Below are 24780 nucleotides of genomic sequence, written 5' to 3'. Positions count from 1 at the left end.
AATCCATATTCAAGGCACAGAGTTCTTCAAAGAGTACCTCCTCTGGGGTTGATGTGTGTGTAAAGTAATGCACAGACAAACCTACTGAAAGACTGATTCTCTGAATGAAGAAACAGCTCAGATTTCATGGTTTAAGAGCAGCACAAAAAAGATGGTCTTTCATTATAATGGTGCCAGTATGGCATAGTGGTTCGAGTGTTGGACTACACCCTGGGAGACCAGGGTTCGAATCCCCACACAGCCATGAAGCTCACTGGGTGACCTTGGGCCAGTCACTGCCTCTCAGCCTCAGAGGAAGGCAACGGTAAACCCCCTCTGAATACCGCTTACCATGAAAACCCTATTCATAAGTTCGCTATAAGTCGGAATCGACTTGAAGGCAGTTCATTTCCATTACTGTACACTCCACTCCATTTAGGAAAGAATCAAGGTTGCTTCATAAAGATTATAGACTTCTGGGTTTGGGTTGCTGTAAACGATTGTATTTACCATCAAGGCCTTCTGGTTCCAGTTCTTTTCAAGTTACCAAATGCAAATCTGCGCACTTTTTTTCAGGCAGAAGATAACATGACACAACTTTTGCTGACATTATCTTGTGAATGGCTCAACACATTTTCAAGCTGTGAGCTGATATTTCCTGGGTCATTTCACTGGACATTTTTCCAGAAGGTGTTATATTATGGCCTGCATCATTGAACTGTGAATGAAACCAGCTCAACAGGAGGAAATCTCAAAAGGAAAAGGAAGTTGTTTGAATCAGACCAACATCTACTTGACATCACAATGAGCACTTAGCACACTTGAATGAGGATTAGAGGTGCCACCTAATTAACTAAATTCCTTTTGATTAAGGTTTCATTAATTGTTTGATTATAAGTATTTATATCATTAGTTTACAAAATGAACAAAACAATTTAGATATTAATTATCATCATACGAGTTTTAATTTACTATTTTACTCCTATGGGAACAGTCTGGGGGAAAATCTTTGTTTTTAGATTTTGTACACAGGATGTTGCAGGTATAGTCTTAGAATAGGCATTCCCTCCTGTGTGAAGGAGAAGAGGGTATTTCTGTTAGAAGAGAGCACTTGCCAAATGCACCTTTTATAGCTACTTGTTTTTTAAAAAACTTCTTTTTAAAAACTGTTGCGCAATCAATTGCGAGCATTTTTAAAGAAAAAATCAAAATGTTTTCTAATTGATTACGTAACCAATTAATCATCCAATATTGCATCTTTAATGAAAAATGTCTTTGATCACCATACTAACTGTTTGTATGATGCAAAGATGGGAGAAAAAGAAAAATGATTACTGGTACAAAAATCATAGAGAAAGAGTACCAGGAAATTATAATAAGAAAGAGTAACAAGGCGGAGTAAGAAATGAAGGAGACATGTCAACTGATACTAAGTATGGCTTAACTAAGAGTCCACTGGGACTTCAACATTCACTGGTTCTTCAACATTCTGTTTTTGAGATAACTCTATAGACTTTCCATATATGGTACCTAACCTACATGGTCAACTGTGAACTGATGGGTAATTAAATTACTGAGACTTCTACACAGCTGGGTCATCCCACCTCAAGACGACAGACAGTGCTTGAGAACACTATCCATACTCAGTCTTCACAATAAAAAACGTTCCCCTTCCTTTCCCGGAAACAGAGATTTTTATGGACGCTTTTTAAATAACAAACTCCTGTTCTAACACAAAGCAACTATTTCACCCTCTAGATTCCTCATACTCATCCTAGCAACTCTACCAAACTCTACACCCCCCCCAACAATAGAGAGAGGCGACGGGAGCAGATCCAAGCCACTAAACAGGAAAAGTGGTTTGGAACGTGACCTCTCTCCCCCCACCTTGGCTCTCGTCTCCCCTTACCAGGAAGGGTTACGCCGCCGAGGGCCCCTTTGAACGAAATCCTCGCATTTCCTCTTCCTGCGGGTTGCTGCTGGAGCGCCCCCCCGCCCACGAAACCTGCCCGATGCGGCTTCCGTTTACGCCACTATGCAGCTGTGTTTTCTCTTTTGCCGCCGCTACAACATCTGAAGCGGCTTGTACCTCTCTCAGCGACTGGCGACAATAAGCAGAAGCAACATTCGGCAGTAAAAGCAGCAGCCCTGCCTCTGTGACATCACGATAGCCAGAAGCACCTCCGTCAATGAAAAGAACCGTCCCGCTCCTGGCCCCGTGGTTTCTGGGTCCTAGTAGGCGACGGTTCCGTGATGCCTTTGAAGAAGCCCACGGGAGGAAATGATGTGGTTCTTTGTATTTTCAAGAACGGGCATATTTTTTTGCCAGTCTCTTAAAAGTGTTTGGTAGTGTTGGTTTTCCTACGATAAGGCGAGAAAAAGATATTAGAAAACAGAGCTTGGAAAAGTTACTATTTTAAACAACTCCCATCAGCCCCAGCCAGCATGGCCACTGGATTGGGCTAATGGGAGTTGTAGTTCAAAAAAGTAACTTTTCCAAGCTCTGAGAAAAACGCAGCTGTTAGAAATACCTTGCTATATCGCAATTGGAAGCTGTTTCAAAACGGCTTTTAATGATGTCATCGTCATCATACTAATAGAGGCAAAGTGTTGTTCTTTTTTAACTAAAGAACTGCACTGGCAGAAAACATGCTGTTTTTTAAGTACAGATCAAGTATCAATATTTTTATGTAAATGCTTGCCTCAAAAGCAATTGTGATGACCTTTGGTTGATGCAATGAACTGATGGATTGGCTGCTATTATTATTTGCATTTATACCCATTTTTCTTTGAAATACTGTATTCAAGGTTAGAATCATAGAGTTGGAGGAGACCTATAAGGCCACTGGTCCAACCCCCTGCTCAATGCAGGAATCCAAATTAAGGTGTACCCAACAGGTGGCTGTCCAGCTGCCTCTTGAATGCCTCCAGTGTTGCCAAGAGCAGGGCCAGTTCTAAAGGGTGGCCAGGTGGGGCACTGGCCCGAGGGCCCCGGAGCTACAGGTGCCCCTGAGGGGCCCTACGCTCCCCTTCTGCAATCCGCCTGAGCTGCCCACCATCCCCCCGCTTCACCTACCTTTTTCTCTGCTGTTTTTTGCAGGGCGCAGGGTTGCCATCAATCAAGATGGCGGTCGAGGTTTCCGTAAGGGGCTGAAGCCTCTGCCACCATCTTGATTGATGGCAACCCTGCGTGCGCAGTGCGTGCAGCTGCAAAAAACAGCAGAGAAAGGTAGGTGAAGCAGGGGGATGGTGGGTGGCTTGGAAGCTCCTGTGCTGCGATCTGCAGCTTGTTCCATGGATTGCGGAAGGGGAGCGGAGGGACCCAGGGCAGGCTGATGCCCAAGGGCCCCGGCATGCCTGGAGCCGGCCCTGGCCAAGAGACCACCACCTCCCTAGGTAATTGGTTCCATTGGCGTACTGTTCTAACAGTAAGGAAATTTTTCCTGATGTTCAGTTGAAATCTGGCTTCCTATAAGTTGAGCCCATTAGTCCAGGTCCTGCATTCTGGGATGATTGAGATCCTGGCCCTCCTCTGTGTGGCAACATTTCAAGTACTTGAACAGTGCTATCATATCTCTCCTCAGACTTCTCTTCTCAAGGCTAAACACACCCAGTGGTGTCAGTCTCTCCTCATAGGGCTTTGTTTCCAGTCCTCTGATCATCCTCGTTGCCCTCCTCTGAACCCATTCCAGTTTGTCTGCATCCTTCATATAGTGTGGTATCCAGAACTGGACACAGTACTCAAGATAAGGCCTACCCATTGCTGAATAGAGGGGAACCAATACTTCATGCGATTTGGAAATTTGTTAATGCAGCCTAAAATCGCATTTGCCTTTTTTGCAGCCACATCACATTGCTGGCTCATATTCACCTTGTGATCAGCAACAATCCCAAGATCCTTCTTGCATGTAGTATTGAAGAGCCAACTATCCCCCATCTTATAACTGTGCATATGGTTTCTTTTTCCTAGGTGTAGAACTCTGCACTGTTAAATTTCATTCTGTTATTTTCAGCCCAATGCTCCAGCCTCAGGTTGATTAACCAACATTTTAAAAGAATCGTGATAAAAAAGCCAAAGCATCAAGAACAGTTTAGACTTTAGTTTAGACTAAGTTTAGAATTACAGCGGCCTTTCCCCTCTACAAGGGTGAGGAACCTATTAAGTTGGACTAATGGATCCGGATGGTTTCCAAAGGGCTCTGGGGAGTTTTTGGGCTGATAAAGCCGGCGCTCCTGTCGAAACCCTGGTTAAACTGTGGAATACAGAAATGACCCGGGTAGTTGACATGATTGCTCATGAGCACCGTCTCCTGTGTAGAGCTCGTACGGCTCCATGGTATACCCCAGAGCTGAGAGTGATGAAACAATATAAGAGACGGCTTGAGTGCAGATGGAGACAAACTCCTGGTGGATGCAATTACACACTGGTAAGTGCCTATGGTAAGCTGTATTTAGGGGCAATGAGGGCAGCAAAAAAACAATATTTTGCTGCCACTATCAAATAATCAATTTGCCGCCCGGCGGAGCTCTTCAGAATTGTCCAGGGACTATTACATGCTGGCCCCAAGGACATGGTAGGTCCATCTGAGGCCCGCTGTAATGAATTTGCTAGGCACTTCCAAGATAAAATCTTTAATATCTGCCAGGACTTAGACTCCAGTGTTATAGCAGGTGCATCAAGCGAGGTATCCAGAGCACAGCCTTGTCCCGATTTCTTGGATGAGTTTCAGTTGGTACAGCTTGAGGATGTTGACAAGGTGCTTGGACAGGTTCGTGCAACCACTTCTGTGTTGGATCCTTGCCCTTCTTGGCTAATAAAAGCTAGCAGGGATGGAACAGCCGGCTGGGCCAGGGAAGTGATTAATGCTTCTCTGCGAGAGGGGATGGTCCCTGGCTGCCTGAAAGAGGCAGTAGTGAGACCACTCCTGAAGAGACCCTCCCTGGACCCAGAAAATCTTAATAAATATAGGCCGGTAGCAAATGTTCCATTCCTGAGCAAGGTCCTTGAATGAATGGTGGCAGGCCAGCTCCAGACAGTCTTGGATGAGACCGATTATCTGGATCCATTTCAGTCGGGTTTCAGGCCTGGTTTTCTCACAGAAACAGCCTTGGTCGCCCTGTATGATAACCTTTGTCGGGAGAGAGACAGGGGGAGTGTGACTCTGTTGATTCTCCTTGATCTCTCAGTGGCTTTCAGTGCCATCAATCATGGTATCCTTCTGGGAAGGCTGGCTGAGTTGGGAGTGGGAGGGACTGCATGGCGGTGGTTCCGCTCCTACTTGGTGGATCGGCTTTGGAAGGTGGTGCTTGGGGACCATTGCTCGACACCCTGGACTCTCCAGTATGGGGTTCTACAGGGGTCAGTTCTGTCCCCCATGCTGTTCAACATCTACATGAAACCATTGGGTGTGGTCATCTGGAGCTTTGGAGTGCATTGCCATCAGTATGCTGATGACATGCAGCTCTATTTCTCCTTTTCATCTTCTTCAGGTGAGGCTGTCAATGTGCTGAACCAGTGCCTGGCTGCGACAATGGACTGGATGAGGGCTAATAAACTGAGGCTCAATCCAGACAAGACTGAGATGCTGCTAGTGAGTGGTTCTTCTGACCAGATGGTGGATGTCCAACCTGTCCTGGATGGGGTTGCACTCCCCCTGAAGGAGCAGGTTCGTAGCTTGGGAGTTCTCCTAGAACCATCTCTGTCACTTGAGGCTCAGGTAGCCTCGGTGGCACAGAGTGCCTTCTACCAACTTCGGTTGGTAGCCCAGCTATGCCCCTATCTGGACAGGGATAACCTGGCTTCAGTTGTCCATGCTCTGGTAACCTTCAAGTTAGATTACTGCAATGCACTCTACGTGGGGCTGCCTTTAAAGATGGTTCAGAAGCTGCAGCTTGTGCAAAATGCAGCGGCCTGATTCGTAAGAGGGACCAGACGGTTCGAACATATAAAACCGATTGTGGCCCGCTTGCATTGGCTGCCTGTATGTTTCCGAGCTCGATTCAAGGTGCTGGTTTTAACCTATAAAGTCTTACACGGCTTAGGACCACAATATCTGATGGAACGCCTCTCCCGACACGAACCCACCCGTACACTATGCTCAACATCCAAGGCCTCTGGGTGCCTACTCTGAGGGAAGCTGGGAGGCTGGTAACAAGGGAGAGGGCCTTCTCCGTGGTGGTCCCCAAATTATGGAATGATCTCTCTGATGAGGTTCGCCTGGTGCCAATACTGTTATCTTTTTGGCACCGTCAAGACTTTCCTCTTCTCCCAGGCATTTTAGCATGTGTTTTTAAAGTGCTTTTTAAAAAATATGTTTTTAAATTTGCTTCGTCCCAGGGGGCGGTATACAAATGCAATAAATAAATAAATAAAATAAAGAACACCAAACCTCTACAACAGGGATGGAGAATGTGAGCCCTCCAAATGTTGTTGGACTGCAGCTCCCACCATCCTTGACCATTGGCGATGCTGGTTGGGGCTGATGGGAGTTGGAGTCCAACAACATCTGGAAGGCCACTGCTTCCCCATTCCTGCTAAAAGCAAGCAACCAGGCCAGTCTATTTTGGGCAGGAACAGCCATACCTAGCTTCATCTTATATTTAATCTCAGCATTTCTATTATTCTTCAGAAGCACAGCACCTTTAACCATGTAATGGCAGGTAGAAATTCAATATTGGGAATACTGAGGTAATGGGAAGGTGTGAGACAGAGTTTTACAGTGCATACTCCATAGACACCTGGGCATTTCGACTGGAATTGTACTAACTACAATACAGAGAGAGGAATATGATGATAATGATTAATTTGTTGTGGTTGTTAATAATGATAATAACAACAATGTATGTTCATGCTATATTAGACCATACAGCTACTTAGAACAATGCAGAATATATTATGGAGCAATAGGACTTGCTATGCCACAAAGTCTTACACTGTCTGACACTTGGAAATCAACCCTTTTGGAAGCTTTTCAAATGCCTAACTACACTGTTCACTTAATTTTGCCAACTTATTTATTTGATTTATATCCCAACCTTTCGCCCAGTAGGAGCCCAGGGCGGCAAACAAAAGCACTAAAAAGACTTTAACTCATCATAAAAACAGACTTTAAAATATATTAAAACAAAACAACCATTAAATACATATTAAAACAAAACATATGTAAAAAAAATTAAGCTTTAAAAACATTTATTTTTTAATAAAGGTTTAAAAACATATTAAAAAGCAATTCCAACACAGATGCAGACTGGGATAAGGTCTCTACTTAAAAGGCTTGTTGAAAGAGGATGGTCTTAGGATGTGAACTGAACCCCCCCAATCAAAACAGCAGTAGAGAGGGTTATAATTGGGCGGAGGTGTCCCTCTGATGGCCCCTCCTGCTGTGGAGGCCTCTGCTGCACCTGCTGAAAGTATGGACAGTTGGGAAGCTACTGCTAGTGGTATAGGCTTCCCTGCTACACCAGACTTAAGCTGGTGCAGCAAAAAATAACATCTGCCGCTCCAGTTTCTGCCCTGGCTATAAGGAACCAGCAGGGTTATAAATGCAATTGAGAGTTCACTGCTCCATGTTTCCCCAGCTGGTTAGGACTATTCTGTCTGAGAAGTCCAAATTCTAGCAGTTATTGGAATGCTGCTTGCCTTTTGCTATTGCATTCATATCCCATCTTTCCCCTAAAGAGCTCAACAACAACCCTGGGAGGTAGGCTAGGCTGAGAGGCAGTGACTGGCCCAAAGTCACCCAGCAAGTTTCATGGACAAGTGGAGATTTGAACCCTGGTCTCTGAGGTCCTAGTCTAACACTCTAACTGCTATACCACACTGGCTCTTTTATTGCACCTTATCATACTATTTATTTATTTATTTCATTTTTAAACCGCCCATAGCGAATAGCTCTCTGGGCGGTGAACAAAACAAGATTAAAATACAATATTACAATAAAATTACAATAAAATCAGCAACAAGTTAAACGAAAAACATTAAATGAAACACATTGAACATTAAAATGCCTGGGAGTATAGCCAAGTCTTAACCTGGCACCTAAAAGAAAGTACCGAAGGCGCCAGGCGTATCTCCTCAGGTAGGCTGTTCCACAGTTCGGGGGCCACCACAGAAAAGGCCCTAGATCTAATAACAATCCTCTGGGCATCCTGATGAGTTGGTACCCGGAGGAGGGCCTTGGATACTGAACGAAGTGAACGGGTAGGTTCATAGCAGGAGAGGCGTTCCACAAGGTATTGTGGTCCCACACCGTGTAAGGCTTTATAGGTCAAAACCAGCACCTTGAATCTGGCTCGGAAACGAATAGGCAGCCAGTGCAGGCGGGCTAGGACAGGTGTTATATGCGCAGACCAGCGAGTCCTCGTCAACAACCTGGCTGCCGCATTTTGCACTAGCTGAAGTTTCCGAACGGTCTTCAAGGGCAGCCCTACGTAGAGCGCATTACAGTAGTCCAGTCTAGATATGAAGTCATATCTGTTCAGTGCACTTAGAACACATTTATCCATCATAAGATTGTTTTATACTTTCCTTCTCAGTACATTAAGAATGATTAAGAATTATATTATTTTCACTTATGTAGATATTACAGAAGGCTATCTGTCAGAAGTGAAACTCAGTAAACATTGAATATATAAGAAGATGGTTACTAATGTGAGGACATTGATTATGAAGTAGTACCAAACATCTAAAAATGCCCTTCATTTTATTTAAATATTATTTGATATAGTCTGACTAGAATACAATGTTTCATGCATTTCAGTTATAAATTAAATTACTGTCAGGGGTCAGAGAAACATTTGAAAAACGTTTGTTCCATAAATAGCTTTTCTGTGTCAGCTTAAGTAACCACACATATTACAGAACTGCTAGAGGGCATGCGTTTCATGTGATAGTCATCATGCATCTTGTTCTAGCACACTTGCCCATATCATAGCCTGGATATAAATTATAATGAATCCTCCTGAACTGCAGTTCTTCTTGATGGCAACCAGCCACAGAGAACCATCTGTATCCCTTTATCCTTTTGTCAGGGCATGACTGAACAAAGAAGTAGCATCTTGCTGGAACTGATTATCTGCAGCCATGTGAAGGTAGGAGATGAATGATGGAATACTAAATCCAGACTCCCTTTGCAATGCCGCAGCCTAACAAGTTGGTGCATCCCTCAATTTCATTCTTTTTATTAAGATATCCCACTTCGCTATCACATGGCACTCCCCCAGCATTTCCCTTCATGCCTAATTTAACCACAAGTAGTCCTGCCAGACTCTCCATGTACCTGCAATTATTTTTGAAGACAGTTGCCCTTGCTTCCCTTCTTCTTGAGAAAGCATTCTTATGGTTCAGTGGCAATGGAAACTATTATCAATATATAAATGACGTAATATATGCAATTTCACAACATCCCTTACTTAGTCTTAGCATTACACAACACCTTAATCTCAATAATAAATTCCACCCATGTTTATTTGAAAGTTCCATTGATATCTATAGGTCTTACTTTCATAAAATGTGATGCTTATGTATTTTGAGATTTATTTTTCATTATATCCCCATGATATGCCTCTAAAAACCCTCAGTGCAGTTCAGAAAATATGTAGCCTTGTGATGAAACAAAACAAATTTACCAAGCCCCTCCAAGAGAACATTTTCTTGGCTTTCTTAGAAAAATCTGCCCCATTACTTGGTATTACACAGCTGAAGGAAGCACACAATGGCCTCTGCCATTAGCCAGGGGACAAAGACTTTTGGGAGGCTGCAGCTCATCTCCCAGGAAGAACATTCTGGCAAGAGAAAGACCAGCCTGGCCCCATCTATCAGCCTCAGATGGGGAAGCTGTAGTGAGCTTGCCTCTCTCCTCCATGTCAGAAAGAACACTCTACTCCAACTGCCAGTTGCTCTAGACCCCTCACTGGATCGTCACCTTGTAGTGGTGAGTGGGCTTGCGTGTCCCAATGAACCCTGTGAGCGATGCTGTCCGGAGTCATGTACTCCCAGCAGGGTCACCCATGGCGGTAAGGTCAAGGGAGAGGAACCAGACAAAGAATGATCCAATAATGTCCTCAACAGCAGAACAGGCGGAGGATAACAATGTATATGTTAAAACGGCTGTGAAGGCTGCAGCAGATAAAAGACTTCAAATCATCATGGTATCCATGCCATTGGATCAGAGCCTTTTTCTGTCAAGATTGTGTGTTGATCGCCGTGCACTGATTTCCCCATATAAAATAAATTCATGCACAGGAGTCTTCCAACCAACACAAAACAAACCAAAAGCCCCATGGCGATCAGCGAATGGCGATGGGGACAGGACTGTGAAATCTGGAAGTCCCTAGTCATGGACCGGCACATGGGTGGTGGATACAGACCCAGTCATCCTGACTCAAGGACCGAGGCAGTTGAGTAGTTCAGCAGCTATATCCACGACTGAGCAGTCCTATTCAGGATCCACTCTGCTCCCCACATATGGGGAGGGGGCTAGAAAAGGTGCCCTAAACATAGTCTGCCTCATCTCTCTCCCTAACTGGATCACCGCATCCAGTGGGGTCACCACTTAGCGGTCGCAAAAGACAATTCAATTTTGGAACATGGAATATAAGGACATTGCTGGACAATACAGATAGTGAACGTCCTGGATGCAGGACTGCCATAATTGCGAGGGAGTTGAGACGTTTTAATATTGACAAAGCAGCACTCCAAGAAACTTAAAGAGCAGGAGAGGAACAACTGAAGGAAGAAAAAGGAAGTTACACCTTCTTTTCAAAAGGACAGTCTGAACAAGAACAACAAATACATGGAGTAGGCTTTGCTATTAATCTTTACTATTATTAAGATCTTGTGAAGCTCTTGTCAGCAGTTCGTACTGGCACTAATGAACGACTCTCAACTCTCCAGTTAAAACTCACAAAAAACCAGCAGGCAACTATTCTAAGTGCTTATGCACCAACATTAGATGCTGATGAAGACATTAAGGAAAATTTTTATACCCAGCTGGACACCATCTTATCAGAGATACCCAAGGAGAATAAAATTATCTTCCTGGGCGATTTCAATGCAAGAGTTGGGCGTTATTTTGATTTATGGCCAGAAACCATTGGGAAAGAAGGAGTTGGCAATAGCAACCTGAATGGAATTCTACTTCTGACTAAATGTGCAGAGCATAATCTTGTTATTACAAACACACTCTTTTGTCAGAAAAATAAATTTAAAACATCATGGAAGCACCCTCGGTCGAAGCACTGGCATCTCCTGGATTACATAATTGTCCATGCCAGAGATTGTCATGATGTACTCCTCACTAGGGCCATGATGAGTGCTGATGACTGCCGGACAGATCACCGATTAATTCGATCCACTATGGCCATTAATATTGTTCCTCAATGTAGGCTCCAAGGAAGAAAACCAAGGCGTAAAATGAACATCTACGCCCTTCAAGATCCTGTTAAACAACCTTCCTTTCAAACAACTCTCAAGAAACATTTACCTACGGAACTCCCTGAAAACGTCGAGGAACACTGGATTAAGCTGAAGACTTCCATTATTGCATCATGTGAACAAACTATTGGATACCAAACTAAGAAACATCAGGACTGGTTTGATGAGAATGACAGTGAGATTAAACATATCATTGACAAGAAAAGGAAAGCCTTCCAGATATGGCAAAAAGACATTAACTGTGCTGCTAAGAAAAACATCTATGCCAGTGCAAAGGCTGAGGTCCAAAGAAGAACTAGAGAACTTAAGAAAGCCTGGTGGATAAAGAAAGCTCAAAAAAATCCAGCATTTTGCAGATGCTCATGATGCATGGGGCTTTTTTAATGCCACAAAGGCCATCTACGGACCAAAAAATTATGGTACAAATCCCTTACGTTCAATAGATGGTACCAAACTTCTAAAGGATAAAGAATCAATTGCACTGCGCTGGAAAGAGCATTACCACAACCTCCTTAATCGTAACTCTTATGTGGCTGGTGAGATCTTCTCTCAAATCCCACAACAACAAATTAGAGATGAGCTTGCAGTATCCCCTAATTTGGATGAAGTCAGTAAAGCCATTAATCATATGAAGAATAACAAAGATAGTGCACCTGATGAGATTCCTGCTTTAGTCTTTAAAGAATGCGGGCCTGAACTTACACAACAACTTCATAAGCTCATCGAAAAAATCTGGATGAGGGAGGAGATCCCACAAGACTATAGGGATGCCATAATTATCACCCTTTTCAAGAAGGGTGAGAGAACAGATTGTGGGAACTATCGAGGCATCTTTCTTCTAGCTACCGCAGGTAAAATCCTTGCAAGGATCCCTGCAAATCGCCTCCTACCTATCTCAGAAGATATCCTCCATGAATCCAAAAATGGTTTCCGCCCTTCCAGGGGGACAGTGGACATGATCTTCACTGCACAACAGCTTCAAGAAAAATGCAGGGAGCAAAACCGACCTCTGTATTGGTGTTTATTGATCTGACTAAGGCCTTTGATACTGTAAATCTAACTGCTCTCTGGACCATCCTTCTGAAAATTGGATGCCCTGATAAATTTGTGAATATTTTGCGACTCCTCCATGACAACATGACAGTGACAATTTTGGACAACAATGGCTCTCAAAGTGATCCATTCAAAGTGGGATCAGGCGTCAAACAGGGATGCATCATTGCTCCGACCTTATTTGCTATTTTCATTGCTATGATTCTACACATTGTTGAGGGGAAACTCCACTGGTGTGGAAATCACATAGCGAACAGATGGAAAGCTTTTTAATCTCAGTAGGCTGAAAGCAAAAAGTAATTACAACCTCTGTTGTAGAACTTCAATAGGCCGATGATAATGTAGTCTCCACACATTCAGAGGAAGATCTTCAAACTATCCTAAATGTCTTTGCAGAAGCATATGAACAGCTTGACCTCTCACTTAATATCAAAAAAACCAAAGTGCTGCATCAGCAGGTGTGAACCAATCCATCTGTAGCACCATCAATCCAGCTTAATGGTGCGATGCTGGAGAATGTTGATCACTTTTCTTATCTTGGCAGTCATCTCTCTGTAAAAGCTGACAGACGCTGAAATTCAACATTGTCTGAGCTCTGTGAGTGCCGCATTCTCCCGAATGAAGCGTAGAGCGTTCGAGGATCGGGATATTCGCAGGGAGACCAAAATGCTTATTTACAAAGCCACTGTACTACTGACCTTACTGGCCTGTGAAACATGGACCATCTATAAACGCCATTCCCAACTTCTTGAAAGATTCCACCAACGCTGCCTCCAGAAAATTCTGCAAATTACTTGGGAAGATAGCCGGACTAATGTTAGTGTATTGGAAGAAGCAAAGACTACCAGTGTTGAAACAATGATCCTCCAACATCAACTTCGCTGGACCGGCCATGTTGTTTGAATGCCTGATCATCATCTTCCAAAGCATCTACTTTACTTCCAACTTAAGGATGGAAAACAGATTATCGGTGGACAGCAAAAGAGGTTTAAAGATGTTCTTAAAGCTAATCTAAAAAAAGTAGCATGAGCATCGAGAACTGGCCCATGAGCGTCCCAATTGGAGGTCGGCCATTATCAAAGGTGCTATGGACTTTGAAGAAGCACGAGTAAAGGGCTAAAGGCACAAATGAGCTAAGCAGAAGGCACATCAAGCAAATCCTCATCGTGACCATCTTCCATCTGGAAACCTATGTCCTCACTGTGGGAGGCTGTGTGGATCCAGAACTGGCCTCCACAGTCACTTACTGTTAAAGACCTTACCCTGGAAGACAATCTTACTCAGCCACGAGTGATCGCCAATGATGATGCTCTAGAACAGCAGAGCTGAAGGGAAGTGCATCCATGCATTGGCCAGAGTACTAATGCACAATGTGTGTACTTAAATTCAAGCCAGCCTATCCAGATAATACTGCTGAGATTATGTAACTTCAAAAATTGGTGCCTGAATGTGCATGCTTTCCCACTCTGTCCTCATTCCTTTTTCCTTTTGTATCATGTCTATTAGAATGATTGTGAGCCTGCAGGCAGGGACTACCTTATATTTAAATCTCTGCACAATTCTTAGGAAATCATAGGTGTTTCATAAGTGATAGATAATAATTAAAAATATTTCACCCAACATTCCATCTTCAATCACAGTAATCCCCTGAGAGAGGAAAAACAAGTTTTCATGGTCCAGAACAATACTTCTGGAGCATATCAGACACAGTCATGCTATAGCATAGCATTTGCTGAATGATATCTATTTAAACTTTCACAAACCTTGACTAATGTGGAATTTCCTGAAGTTTCCTAGTTCCCTCTTTCCTGTCCTTCCATTGCCATTTGTTGCTGTTCTCACAATTCATTTGCCAGTCCTCAACTTCTTCCTCTCATCTTTTGTCTTCACTGCCCGACACAAACGTGGACCAAAGACTGCTATTTTCTTCTATGATCTTTGGTCCATGTTTCAGCCAGGCCTATGGGACTCAAGGCACTAACTGAGTTACATGGCAACAGACAAGTTTTTTTTTCTCACCGCAGTTGCAATCTGTGAAGAGGAAACATTTACAATTAATGATGAATCTAGAAATGCTGTGAATATGATAGCATTTCAGCAACACATGTAGGAGAAATCATCAATAATTCTAATCTACGTGTCTCCTTTGTAAATATGGAAATATCATTCCTATTTATCCACATCTCCGATTATCCAAATGTTTTTGGATGACTCCCAGAAAGTTCAGACAAAGGTAAGCACAATGTACAGTTCTGGCATAGCTTGTTCTGTCAGTCTCTCACATATTTGTCTCAGCAAGTGCAAGCCATCTGTGTCCTCAAGAATGAGTAGGAACATTTGAGAGTTTGTATCACCCATAATTATGTTTCCCTGGCACTCCTTATTTAAATAATTCCTTATTAAAGAATGACAGCACCATTGAAATACTGTGACCTTTACTTGCTTCAAAACATTATGGTCAGGATCTAAAGAACTGTGAAACCAGTTCTACCAGTCCAAGAGGGCTTTCAATTTGTTCATTTTCTTCTAGAATAGTAGTCTTGCCTCCCTGACAGATGGCAAACTGCTATTGAAACTGAGGTAAGATTTAAAAAGCAGTTTGTGATAAGACCTAAGGACCAGGTATTCAAAGGGGGGGGAAAGGTTTTAAAATGCTACTTGACAGCATAAGCTTCTCTTTGGTCCCTAGACCCCATCTCTATATCAATAATTTAGTGAAGGTACCACAGGTCTAGGCTGTCCCTTATGTTGTAATGCTATTTTGATGGAAGGTATATCACATATCCCAATTCCATGTTATGATAAGGCTTCATACTCTCCAACAGCACTTATGTTTGCATATTACTTAACATTTATTTTTGGCCCTAGCTGGCTCTCAGCTTACTATCATATTTTATAAAGCAAGTTAAAATTAATTTAAAAACAGCCCAGCCAATAGGTAACAGGATAAAATATCCATCATTTAGATATGCACAATGCTTTGAAAGATTTACATTATTTATCCTCACAAGAACCATGTACAGCGGGCATCTGTTATCCTCATTTTTACAGACTGGATTCAAATCTATCCACCTGCTTGCAGCTGTCCTCAAAAGTCTTTAACTTTGCTATCAATCCATGTGCAGGTGGACAAGTTGAAAACCTCTCCCCCCAAAACTGGTTCAATCACTGGTTCAATCACATGCAGCATTACCACACTAGAAATGTTACTTCTCGTGTATGGATTGTGGGTATGATAGGTGAAGCTAGTTTGCACATAAGCCTCCCCCCCCGCCCCCAGTAAATCCATAGCTCATAGGCGAAGTGGTTTTCAAACAAAACAGCCTGCCCACCATACTACAATGGCTTCCACTAGTGCAGGGGTTCCCAAACTGTGGTCTGTGGACCACCAGTGGTCCACAAACTTCATTCACGGGGTCCATGGTGTGTCTGTGGACTTGTGCTTCAAGGAGATGGCATATTCATTGCAATGAAATATTCATACTGATTTTTAACAGTAATTATTTATTTATTATATTTATATACCGCCCCATAGCCAGGGCTGTGGAGGCGGTACACCAAACCTTCGACTCCGACTTCTCTATTTTTCTACTGTCTGACTCTGACTCCAGTTCCACCCAAAATTGCTTCCAACTCCACAGCCCTGGAAAGGGCTGTAAATGTCTTTTTAAATTGGAAGCTCTCATAGGAGCATTTTTATCTCTGCCTGAATATGCGCTGATCTTGGCATCACAGCATTTGTCTTCATCTGGGTCCTGTATCATACACTGACACACAAAATGTTTTCCATCTTGAGTTATGGTGAAATGCTCAACTACAGCTGACTTCATGGGAAGCTTCTTTGACATTTTGAATTTATATTTTAAAAAATTTGTGAGTCAAAATTTATTTTGAAGCCGGAGTCGGTACATTTCTACCGACTCCGACTCCACCCAAAATTGCTTCCAACTCCACGACTCTGACTCCACAGCCCTGCCCATAGCCGAAGCTCTCTGGGACGTTTACAGCAATTAAAAACAATAAAAACAAATATAAATGTAAATGTACTGCCTTCAAGTTGACTGCGACTTATGGCGACCCTATGAATAGGTTATCATGGTAAGCAGTATTCAGAGGGGGTTTATCATTGCCTTCCTCTGAGGCTGAGAGGCAGTGACCAACCCAAGGTCACCCAGTGAGCTTCATGGCTGTGGGGGGAATCGAACCCTGGTCTCCCAGGTTGTAGTCCAGCACCTTAACCACTACACCACACTGGCTCACACATTTTAAAACACAAAAAACAATTTAAAAACACAAGTTAAAAAAAATTAAAAACAATTTAAAAACATGGGAGAAGAGGAAAGTCTTGACCTGGCACCAAAAAGATAACAGTGTAAAGTAATTTATTGCTTCTTTTAGTTCTTAAACCAGAACTATCATGATAAAGCTAAAATGATGAAGCTGAGGTTTTCATGCTTTGGACACATCATGAGAAAACATGATTCACTAGAAAAGACAATAATGCTGGAGGGGGGGGAACAGAATGGAGTAGAAAAAGAGGAAGGCCAAACAAGAGATGGATTGATTCCATAAAGGAAGCCACAGACCTGAACTTACAAGATCTGAACAGGGTGGTTCACAACAGGTGCTATTGGTGGTCACTGATTCATAGGGTCGCCATAAGTCGCGATCTACTTGAAGGCACATAACAAATTGTATTTTATTATATTAATTTGGATTCTCTGGAATTACAATTGCTACAACAGGCAGAAAAATAATTGTGTTTCGCCAAGGCCATCAGCAGTTTTCAAGTGATATGCGGGGTGAAACGTTTTGTAACCACTGCAGTGGTGTGTACCAAATGTGTACTGTATTGTGCTTAATTCCTACAAAAGGAGGTCCTGAGATTCAGCAATGTCCAGAAGTAACATGTTCTGATCTGGACACCCTTCCCTCCCATGCATCACACTGGTCACTGTAGTGAGGACAAAGCACTGCTCAGATACATTTCTTTCCATTCTTAACGCATTATGAGAAGTCCCAGGCTCAGCTTCAGAACATGCCAGGCCCCAGTCCAAACGAAAACATGAGTTTGTGCTTAACAGTGCTCCCTCTTCCATTTACTTTTTTAAATTTGATAAAATGCGGGAGGTTCTTGTTATTTTTAAATATATATATTTATGTTTAGCTGTTCAGAGTCGAGATTAAAATTAGAACAATATTTAAAAACCCAAACATACTATGCATTAAAACATCCAAGAGCGTTCGGGACTTTGGAAGTTGAGGAAGTAGGACGGAAAAAATAACCGCAGCCTTTCCCATTGGCTGCCTTGCGACAAGGAACGTGGAACACCACGGTGGCGGAAGCGGCAAGTCTCAACGGTCATCAGCCCTCTGAGAGGCGGGGGTGAACGCGCGTTTTTATTGTTACCTTTTCCCTTTGGCAGCCAATCAGGCAGGTAGCCGCAGCGGTCCCTGTCACTGGCGGCAATTTGAGGAGTAAAGAGCGGAAAGGCAAGGGTCGAGGCGGCGGCAGTTCACAGCGGGGAAGAAGAAGGGATGGCGGACAACGACCCTCAGAGCGCCGGGGAACTCTCTCAGTTCGTGAGTGCGGGAAGGGCAACAGGGACGCTCGCGGCACTTATCTGGGGCTTCGTTGTGGGTTTGGTTTTGTGAACTGCGCATGTTATGACGAGGACGCTTCACAAAGCGCGCTGGAGTTGGACGGTCCGCGGAGCATCTGAAGACGGCACCTCACCCACGAACTGTAATATATTTCATGTACAGTACTGTAGTCGGAGCCTGAAAGCAGTTAAGAGAGGACGAGTTTCATTGTTCCTTTAGCAAAGATCTAATGGGACAGTTGGAAGGGAAGAGGTTGAACGCTGGGGAAGAGAAGGCTCCGCACCTTTAAAATTTAACAGGTCACTCCAGGCTGAAGTTCAGCAGGCGAAGAGTTCCCCTGCTTAGAAGTACAGTGAGCGGATCCATTGAGTTTATGCCTTTCAGAAAGTAGCTAAAGGCGAAGAGCCTCTATAAAGGGGGAAAATGCGGCAAGGTTTTTTAAAAAAACTTCAAATGGTTGTTCATCACAACTGAAGTTTTCATTCCATATGGTGAGATTGTAGTAGTTATGCCACCTTCAATTTCGCCTTTACTCAAGAAAATGGTATTTCAATTTATATACTTCTAATTTATATTAGAATCCTACAAGGAGATAAGTATAAAGACAAGAGCAACAGAAGCCCTAAAATTATACTTTGTTTTAAATAGTAATCCTAACCTTTTTTTTACAACAACAAAAAGGTGCTGGGTCTTCCACCTTGCTAAAATGCTGTGTAACAACATGGCTGCCTTGGACTGCAAAAAAACCTACCAGTACTCCATACCAGTACTAGTCACAAAAAAGCACTACTTAAACCTATCTCATTTTCATACTGAACAGGGTACTGTATATAAATTGGTCATACAGTTAAATCTTAGCCAATTAATGAATCTTAGTAAATCAGTTTCTATCTGCATACATTTGCATTTATAAGCAGCAGTTTTAAAGGGGGGGATCAATTTGTTCTCATCGTAGATGTACACATGCATCACAGCAGCTGTCATCTTACAAGAGGCATTCCTGTTCTGTCACCAGAGGGAATGCCTCTTAATACTTGTTTTCTGCAGTTTTGGGGTCAGTTTTAAAAACACTATCAGTACAGTCATCTGCGCATGCCTAAATTGTTTCACTGTTCATACATAGAAAATTGTTTTAGTACTTCACTTTGGATATAAATTAACCACAAATTCAGAAGTGGTAAGACGTTTTGTAATGAACAAATTTTTACAAGTGTTCCTCCTTGAGTTCCAGATATCTTAATCACCAGAGTTATTCTGCAGTGGTAGAATCTGAGAAAATGTAACTTTTAATGTCCATTCATTACAATAAATATCTCTCTGCATAATACAGACAGGTTTTCTATTTTTAGGCACAGATATATTAACTTGGCTGTCACAAGTTCTGCTTATGTTCTTATTTCCCAACTCATAATGGAGTGTTACATAATTGATCAATTCAATCTTGAGTTTCATCATTCTTACAAGTACATACTGATAATTATAGCTTAAATGCCAAATATATATATTCTGTGTGCCAGTCGTTTGGGCATATATTTTTTCTGAACATGAAAATAGACCAATCACACTTAAACAGAGCTGTTATGAAGGAGATACAGAAAGCAGATTGGCAGAGCAATCCTGTTGTGGTGGGGAGAGGAGAATTTATGAAGTGCTATGACCTACTGGGCTTGTGTTGACCAGTGGTGGTTTCTTTGCCAACAGTTCTAGCGTTCTTGGCTTTTTGTTTCATTTTGTTTTCAATTTTCCTCCCATTCCCATGGGATGGAAATTCTCTACACTAGGACTAATGTAGTCTTCTTCTCATTTTGGGTGTGGGGAATGCAGGGGCTTTGGATCCAAGGCCTCCCTTGATCTCTCCCACCCCTTTTTCTCCCTTGCACCAGAACACTGATGTGGGAGGGGTGGGGTCACTGCAGAGTTTTTGCATCCCTGCTGGGAGGAAAGGCAGGTTATAAATAAATAAATAAACAAGGAGGCCTCTGAGAGTGGACCTTCCTCTCCACCCTTGCGGGGGGGGCAGCAATCACAGTATCCTGTGGCCCCTTAGGACATCCTCCCAGGGACCGTAGAATTGTGTCCTTGTATACCTTTCAAATTCTTAAAAGTTTTAAACACACAGTTTTGTAACAGTTACATTTACTTGACAAAATGTTGGCTATTCAACATGTATAAGTAATAAGTATAGGGAAAGGGAATGAGTTTTTAGGAGTAAGACATCATCCCAATTTCAAGGCTTGCAGTATTTCTCTTATATCTGTTTTGTGCCAGATGTGTTTTCTATCAGTATTTTTATTTCTGGTATTTTCAGAAAATAAAGATAATTTATTCAGAATTTCAGGGTACCTGCCTCCCTCCCTCTTACAGTATAGTTGAAACAAAGTTTGACTCTACTACAAGTGTGTATTCTTTCCTATGAAGAAAAATAATGAAACCTGAAATCTGTATGCACACTTACCTGTGAGCCCCAGTGAACACAGCAATACTTTCTTCTTTCTTCTGTATAAAATTGCTCTGTAAAATATCTTCCTTTATCTTGCCTTAATAGGCAGCTGTCATTTCTTATCCCAGTGTGCAGAACCCAGACAAACCAGTTTTGTTTATGCCATTTTATTAGAGCAAACTGATGGATTTATTTTCCAACAGCATAAAAATATTTTGCTAACAGTATCTTTATTTTTCAGGCAGAAAATCTATTACAACAGTTGCAGGAAAACTTTCAAGCACTGACGGATAAATTAACTCTAAGAAATATCCTTTTCTGCTCATTCTCTAAAACTAACATTGCTAATAATGCAGATTAACTACACTTGTGAAACCATCTATAATAACCTGCTTGATTTATAATTACTTTCCCCCCCCAAATTTGTTAAAATTCTAAACGCTCATTAAAAATCCATGTATCCAATGCTGCACACACAGTTCCACTCACACAACAGCTCTACTTCCTCTCCTCCTCCCATGGACCCCCCAAATCTACTCCAGAGTGTCCCCCCCAACTCTCTGGATTTTGAGGGTCTGCAGGAGAGGTAAGTTCCATGGCACAAGCAGAAGTCTGTTGTGCACGTGGAACAACAGCATTAAGTGATACTTACTCACAAGTAATGGTACACAATTTTAGCTTAACCCAAGTTTCCCAAATGGTAACTTTGTAGGAAGAGTGCCAGTGTGCTACTTTTGGGGGAGTAGGAGATGAAGAACATAGTACACTAATAAATAGGAGCCAGGAAGAAAGATAGAGAAGTTCTTCTTGAGCTATAAAGCGTCCCTAAACAGTTCTACTCTTAGGCCACTATCTAATATGATTAACATGGAAAAACTAAATATAAGGCTATTTTATTCTTATACTAATCAGTTTTGTTTCTGTTGAATTTAAAAAACAAAATCACTTCTATACTTTTCTAAGATTAACATACAGTATAATGTATGCAGCCTACCATACTGATTTTAATGGAGTTAATTTGTGGAAAGTTTTAGAATGCATCTTAGGCTTTAACCCTTCTTCTGATGACTTTTTAAAAAATCACAAATCAGCAATTTGAGGTTTATAGCTTATACATAGCTTTCTAGGAGACTATTTTAATAGTATCAGGCTTATTACAACTAGATTTATATCAAAGTAACTTCAATATATAATAGTTATCACATTCACCTAACTAGGAATAGACTACAAGATAAGTTGTATATCCTTTTACAACAACGGTAGGGAACCTTTTTCAGTGCAAGGGCCACATTCCCGCATGGGCAAGCTTCCAAGGGCCACATACCAGTGGAAGTTAGGCCGAACACACCACTCTCCATCTGGACTCACAAGAGGCATTATCACAGTTCAAGGACACATTCCAGCCAGGTAAAAATCAGCAGAAGAGGGCCAGTGAGGGGTGTGCCCTGGGCACAGTCCTAAGGGCCAGAACGAGAGGGCTGCATTTGGTCCCTTGGCCCAGGGTTCTCTATCCCTGCTTTACAACCCTGTATAACTGGGATCGTGGAATAAAAAGTACTTGCAGAAGACGGGAGATCATTAATATGATTATATTAAAATCCTACCTCAGTTGAAAATAAATGAAACTCAGTTTTGCAATGTGAGAGCAGATAAAAAAATATTACAAATATTTCATTCCATGTAACACTGTTCTTTCAGAGCAAACAATCCATAAGTAATGAATTGCCATTTCATACCCACTGACACGTTTCAAATAAGAGTTGTGTATGCCTGTTTTCTCAGTAAAAAACAAACTTGATTGACATGGCCTTCAGTTTCATGTCACTTTGAGCATTAGACAATTCCTGGTAAAAGAACAACTTTAAATCCACTGCCGTGTTACTACGGGAATCTTTAAAGACACAGGAGACAAACGCAATGCTCTTTAACCTTTTTTTACTGGATGAAATGGGTGAACGCATAGATGATCTAGAGAAGCATGTTACTGGGCTAATAGTACAAGCTGGGATAGACCACACCAGTGAAGAACTAACGGTAAGATTCTGGCTTTGTAAAATAATCAGTTTGCTAGTGTTAATAGTTATTTGTCTGCTGGGATGTTTTAAAAGCACCACTTTAGAGAAAAAAACCCTAAGTGCCCTTTTTGTCTTGCCTACAACAATATGCTATTTTGTTTTATTGATTTAAGATCTATAGCCCGTCCTTCACTGGTATCAATGTCAGGACGGAGTACAGCATAATAAATTATTTTTTAAACCATCAGTAAAGCAAAAACAATTCTTAAAACCCACCAGCAAAAAAACTAAAAACGGTTAAACAGAGAAGGCTAAATTAATCACTCATTAAAAAACCTAAAAAACCATGAATACGTTTTTTAAAAACAATTAAAAAGCCTGGCTAAATAGGTATATTTCATTTGGCATCAAAATGTCAATTTCTGATATCTGAGCATAGGAGGAGGATATTGCATAAACTGGGCTCTGCCATAGATAAGGATCTATTTAGCAGCATCACCACATGAGTATTACCTAACAGTGGAGCGTGAAGAAAAGCCCTGTCTGCTAATTCTAACAGCCAACTCAAGCCAACCAGAGGAACAGTTTTTCCAACAATATATTCAACAGCTGAGTACTAAATAGTTTGGGGAGTGGAAAACATGAATGTATAGTGCTTATTACAATACTGTACAGATATAGGCGATTTACTGCAAGACAGCTGGGACTCAACTGCAAGTAGGAAAGGCATGCAGGGAAACAAAAATTAAGCAGACACAGCATGTTGTAGCAGAACGGGATAGCAGATGCCTGCTTAACATAGCATGCATGCAGCATGAGACATCTCCTTTCATAAGAATACTTATCCTGGCACCATATTCTTCTAGTACAAAAAGAGTAATTTATCTTAGGGAGGAAATTGCTCATTCAATGAAAATATTTTCTTTATAAATTAGAAGAAAATGCAAGTGTGGAATGTGATAATTAAAGCCTATTTAGATGCCAAAAATCAAACCTAATGGTTTTAGTCTCTTAATTTTAATTCAATCCTTGTGCTTATTTTCATTTTGTATAGCACTGAAGATGAAAGTGAAGAGAAAAAAAAGCCTACAGTACTTGGAGCCATGAAGACTACAAAGAAGGTTATAGTTCTATAAGATTTCATTTGTAAAAAAAACTTGTGCCACTCACTTACTGATGTACTCTATCTTCATATGCCATATCAGTGGCTATAGTGGTGGGGAGAATCTAGTGGAACATGTAAAATCGCTTGTATTCATTATATCTCTAATGAAGGTAACGTTCTTAAACAGTTTTGCATTAGAGTCAAAGGAGGGTATCCAACATTAGTCATGCTGAAGAGTAGATTCATTGAAATCAACAGACCTAGGGCTACCATGAGTGTGACTAACACTGGAATCATCCAAACAACTTACCATAACAATGAATGCCATGTTGATTCATATATTTTTCATAATATGAACACACTGGATACAAATTTCCACACAATTTTTATCCATGAATAATTATATTTTCTTATTGATACGTCATACATGGATAAAGGCTATGAACACCAAATAAGACCATATTAAGAATAACACAATTAGGAAAAAGTTTGTAAGTTTGCCCTCCCCTAGGTTTTCCACATTAGCTAATCTGTACCCCTGAATGAGTTGTATGTTCTAAACTCTGACCACTGCATGCCAGTGGGGCAATTCATAAGATCATGGCAGAGACCAGCCGGAACTATACTGATTTTGATTCTTAGGGGATGAATTCTGGGTAACAGGTGTTTAAATTATGTCAAAAGCATAACCCAGAGGCACATAAGCCCATATTTGTAATGCCGTTGAGTATGTGAATGACACTGAAACCTAGAAACACATACAGCTGAATTTTGCAGCTTGCAATGTACATACTATTTCATCAAAACAGATTGTAATAATGCCTCTTAAATTTACTGTACTAATAATTTGATATGAGGTGTCTCAAGCTCAGTACGGTGATACCAAGTACTGTTATCCTGGCAAGCCTATGCAGTTTAAAATTTTCTTGAGTAGCCAGTCATTTTAATGATTATTCTGTATTACTTTCAAAGTTTGTTTTAATGTTGCTGTACACCACCCTGAAGGCTGTATGTAATATAAAGGCTGTATGTAATATAAAAAATAAATTTGTTTAAAATTAGGTTTTCCTGGAATCAGTGCAACTTACAATTAACCAGAAGCAGGACTTCTTGAAATTAAAACAGGCTAGGGCTACAATCCTGCTCGCTC

The 24780-nt window shown here is 41.6% G+C and overlaps 2 protein-coding genes across 9 annotated transcripts in view; one reads left to right on the top strand and one right to left on the bottom strand.

Annotated features, from left to right (window-relative positions):
* SLC66A2 (solute carrier family 66 member 2) overlaps nucleotides 1-18309 on the bottom strand; it is a 104553-nt gene extending 86244 nt beyond the window's left edge. Inside the window, exons 1-3 of one of the 8 annotated variants that reach the window (XM_061593879.1) lie at nucleotides 17877-18309; nucleotides 14230-14497; nucleotides 1867-2340 (exon numbers count right to left, since the gene is read on the bottom strand). The gene's annotated coding sequence lies outside the window, so the exon portion shown is untranslated. Of the gene's footprint in view, nucleotides 1-489; nucleotides 758-1866; nucleotides 2341-14229; nucleotides 14498-17685; nucleotides 17840-17876 lie in introns of those variants that run through there. The other 7 variants (XM_061593889.1, XM_061593852.1, XM_061593915.1 and 4 more) reach the window with 7 other exon arrangements.
* On the top strand, nucleotides 17777-24691 carry HSBP1L1 (heat shock factor binding protein 1 like 1). The gene is made up of 4 exons (XM_061593966.1): nucleotides 17777-18256; nucleotides 20752-20818; nucleotides 22450-22544; nucleotides 23580-24691. Exons 1-4 carry the CDS (start codon nucleotides 18134-18136, stop codon nucleotides 23583-23585), a joined length of 291 nt encoding a protein of 96 aa, XP_061449950.1. The 5' UTR covers nucleotides 17777-18133; the 3' UTR covers nucleotides 23586-24691.
* The last annotated feature ends 89 nt before the right edge of the window (nucleotides 24692-24780 follow it).

This window comes from Rhineura floridana, chromosome 1, assembly GCF_030035675.1.
Source record: "Rhineura floridana isolate rRhiFlo1 chromosome 1, rRhiFlo1.hap2, whole genome shotgun sequence".
NCBI lineage: Eukaryota > Metazoa > Chordata > Lepidosauria > Squamata > Rhineuridae > Rhineura > Rhineura floridana.
The sequence above is the reverse complement of the archived record's forward strand: the minus strand, read 5'-3'. Positions and strand labels throughout refer to the sequence as shown.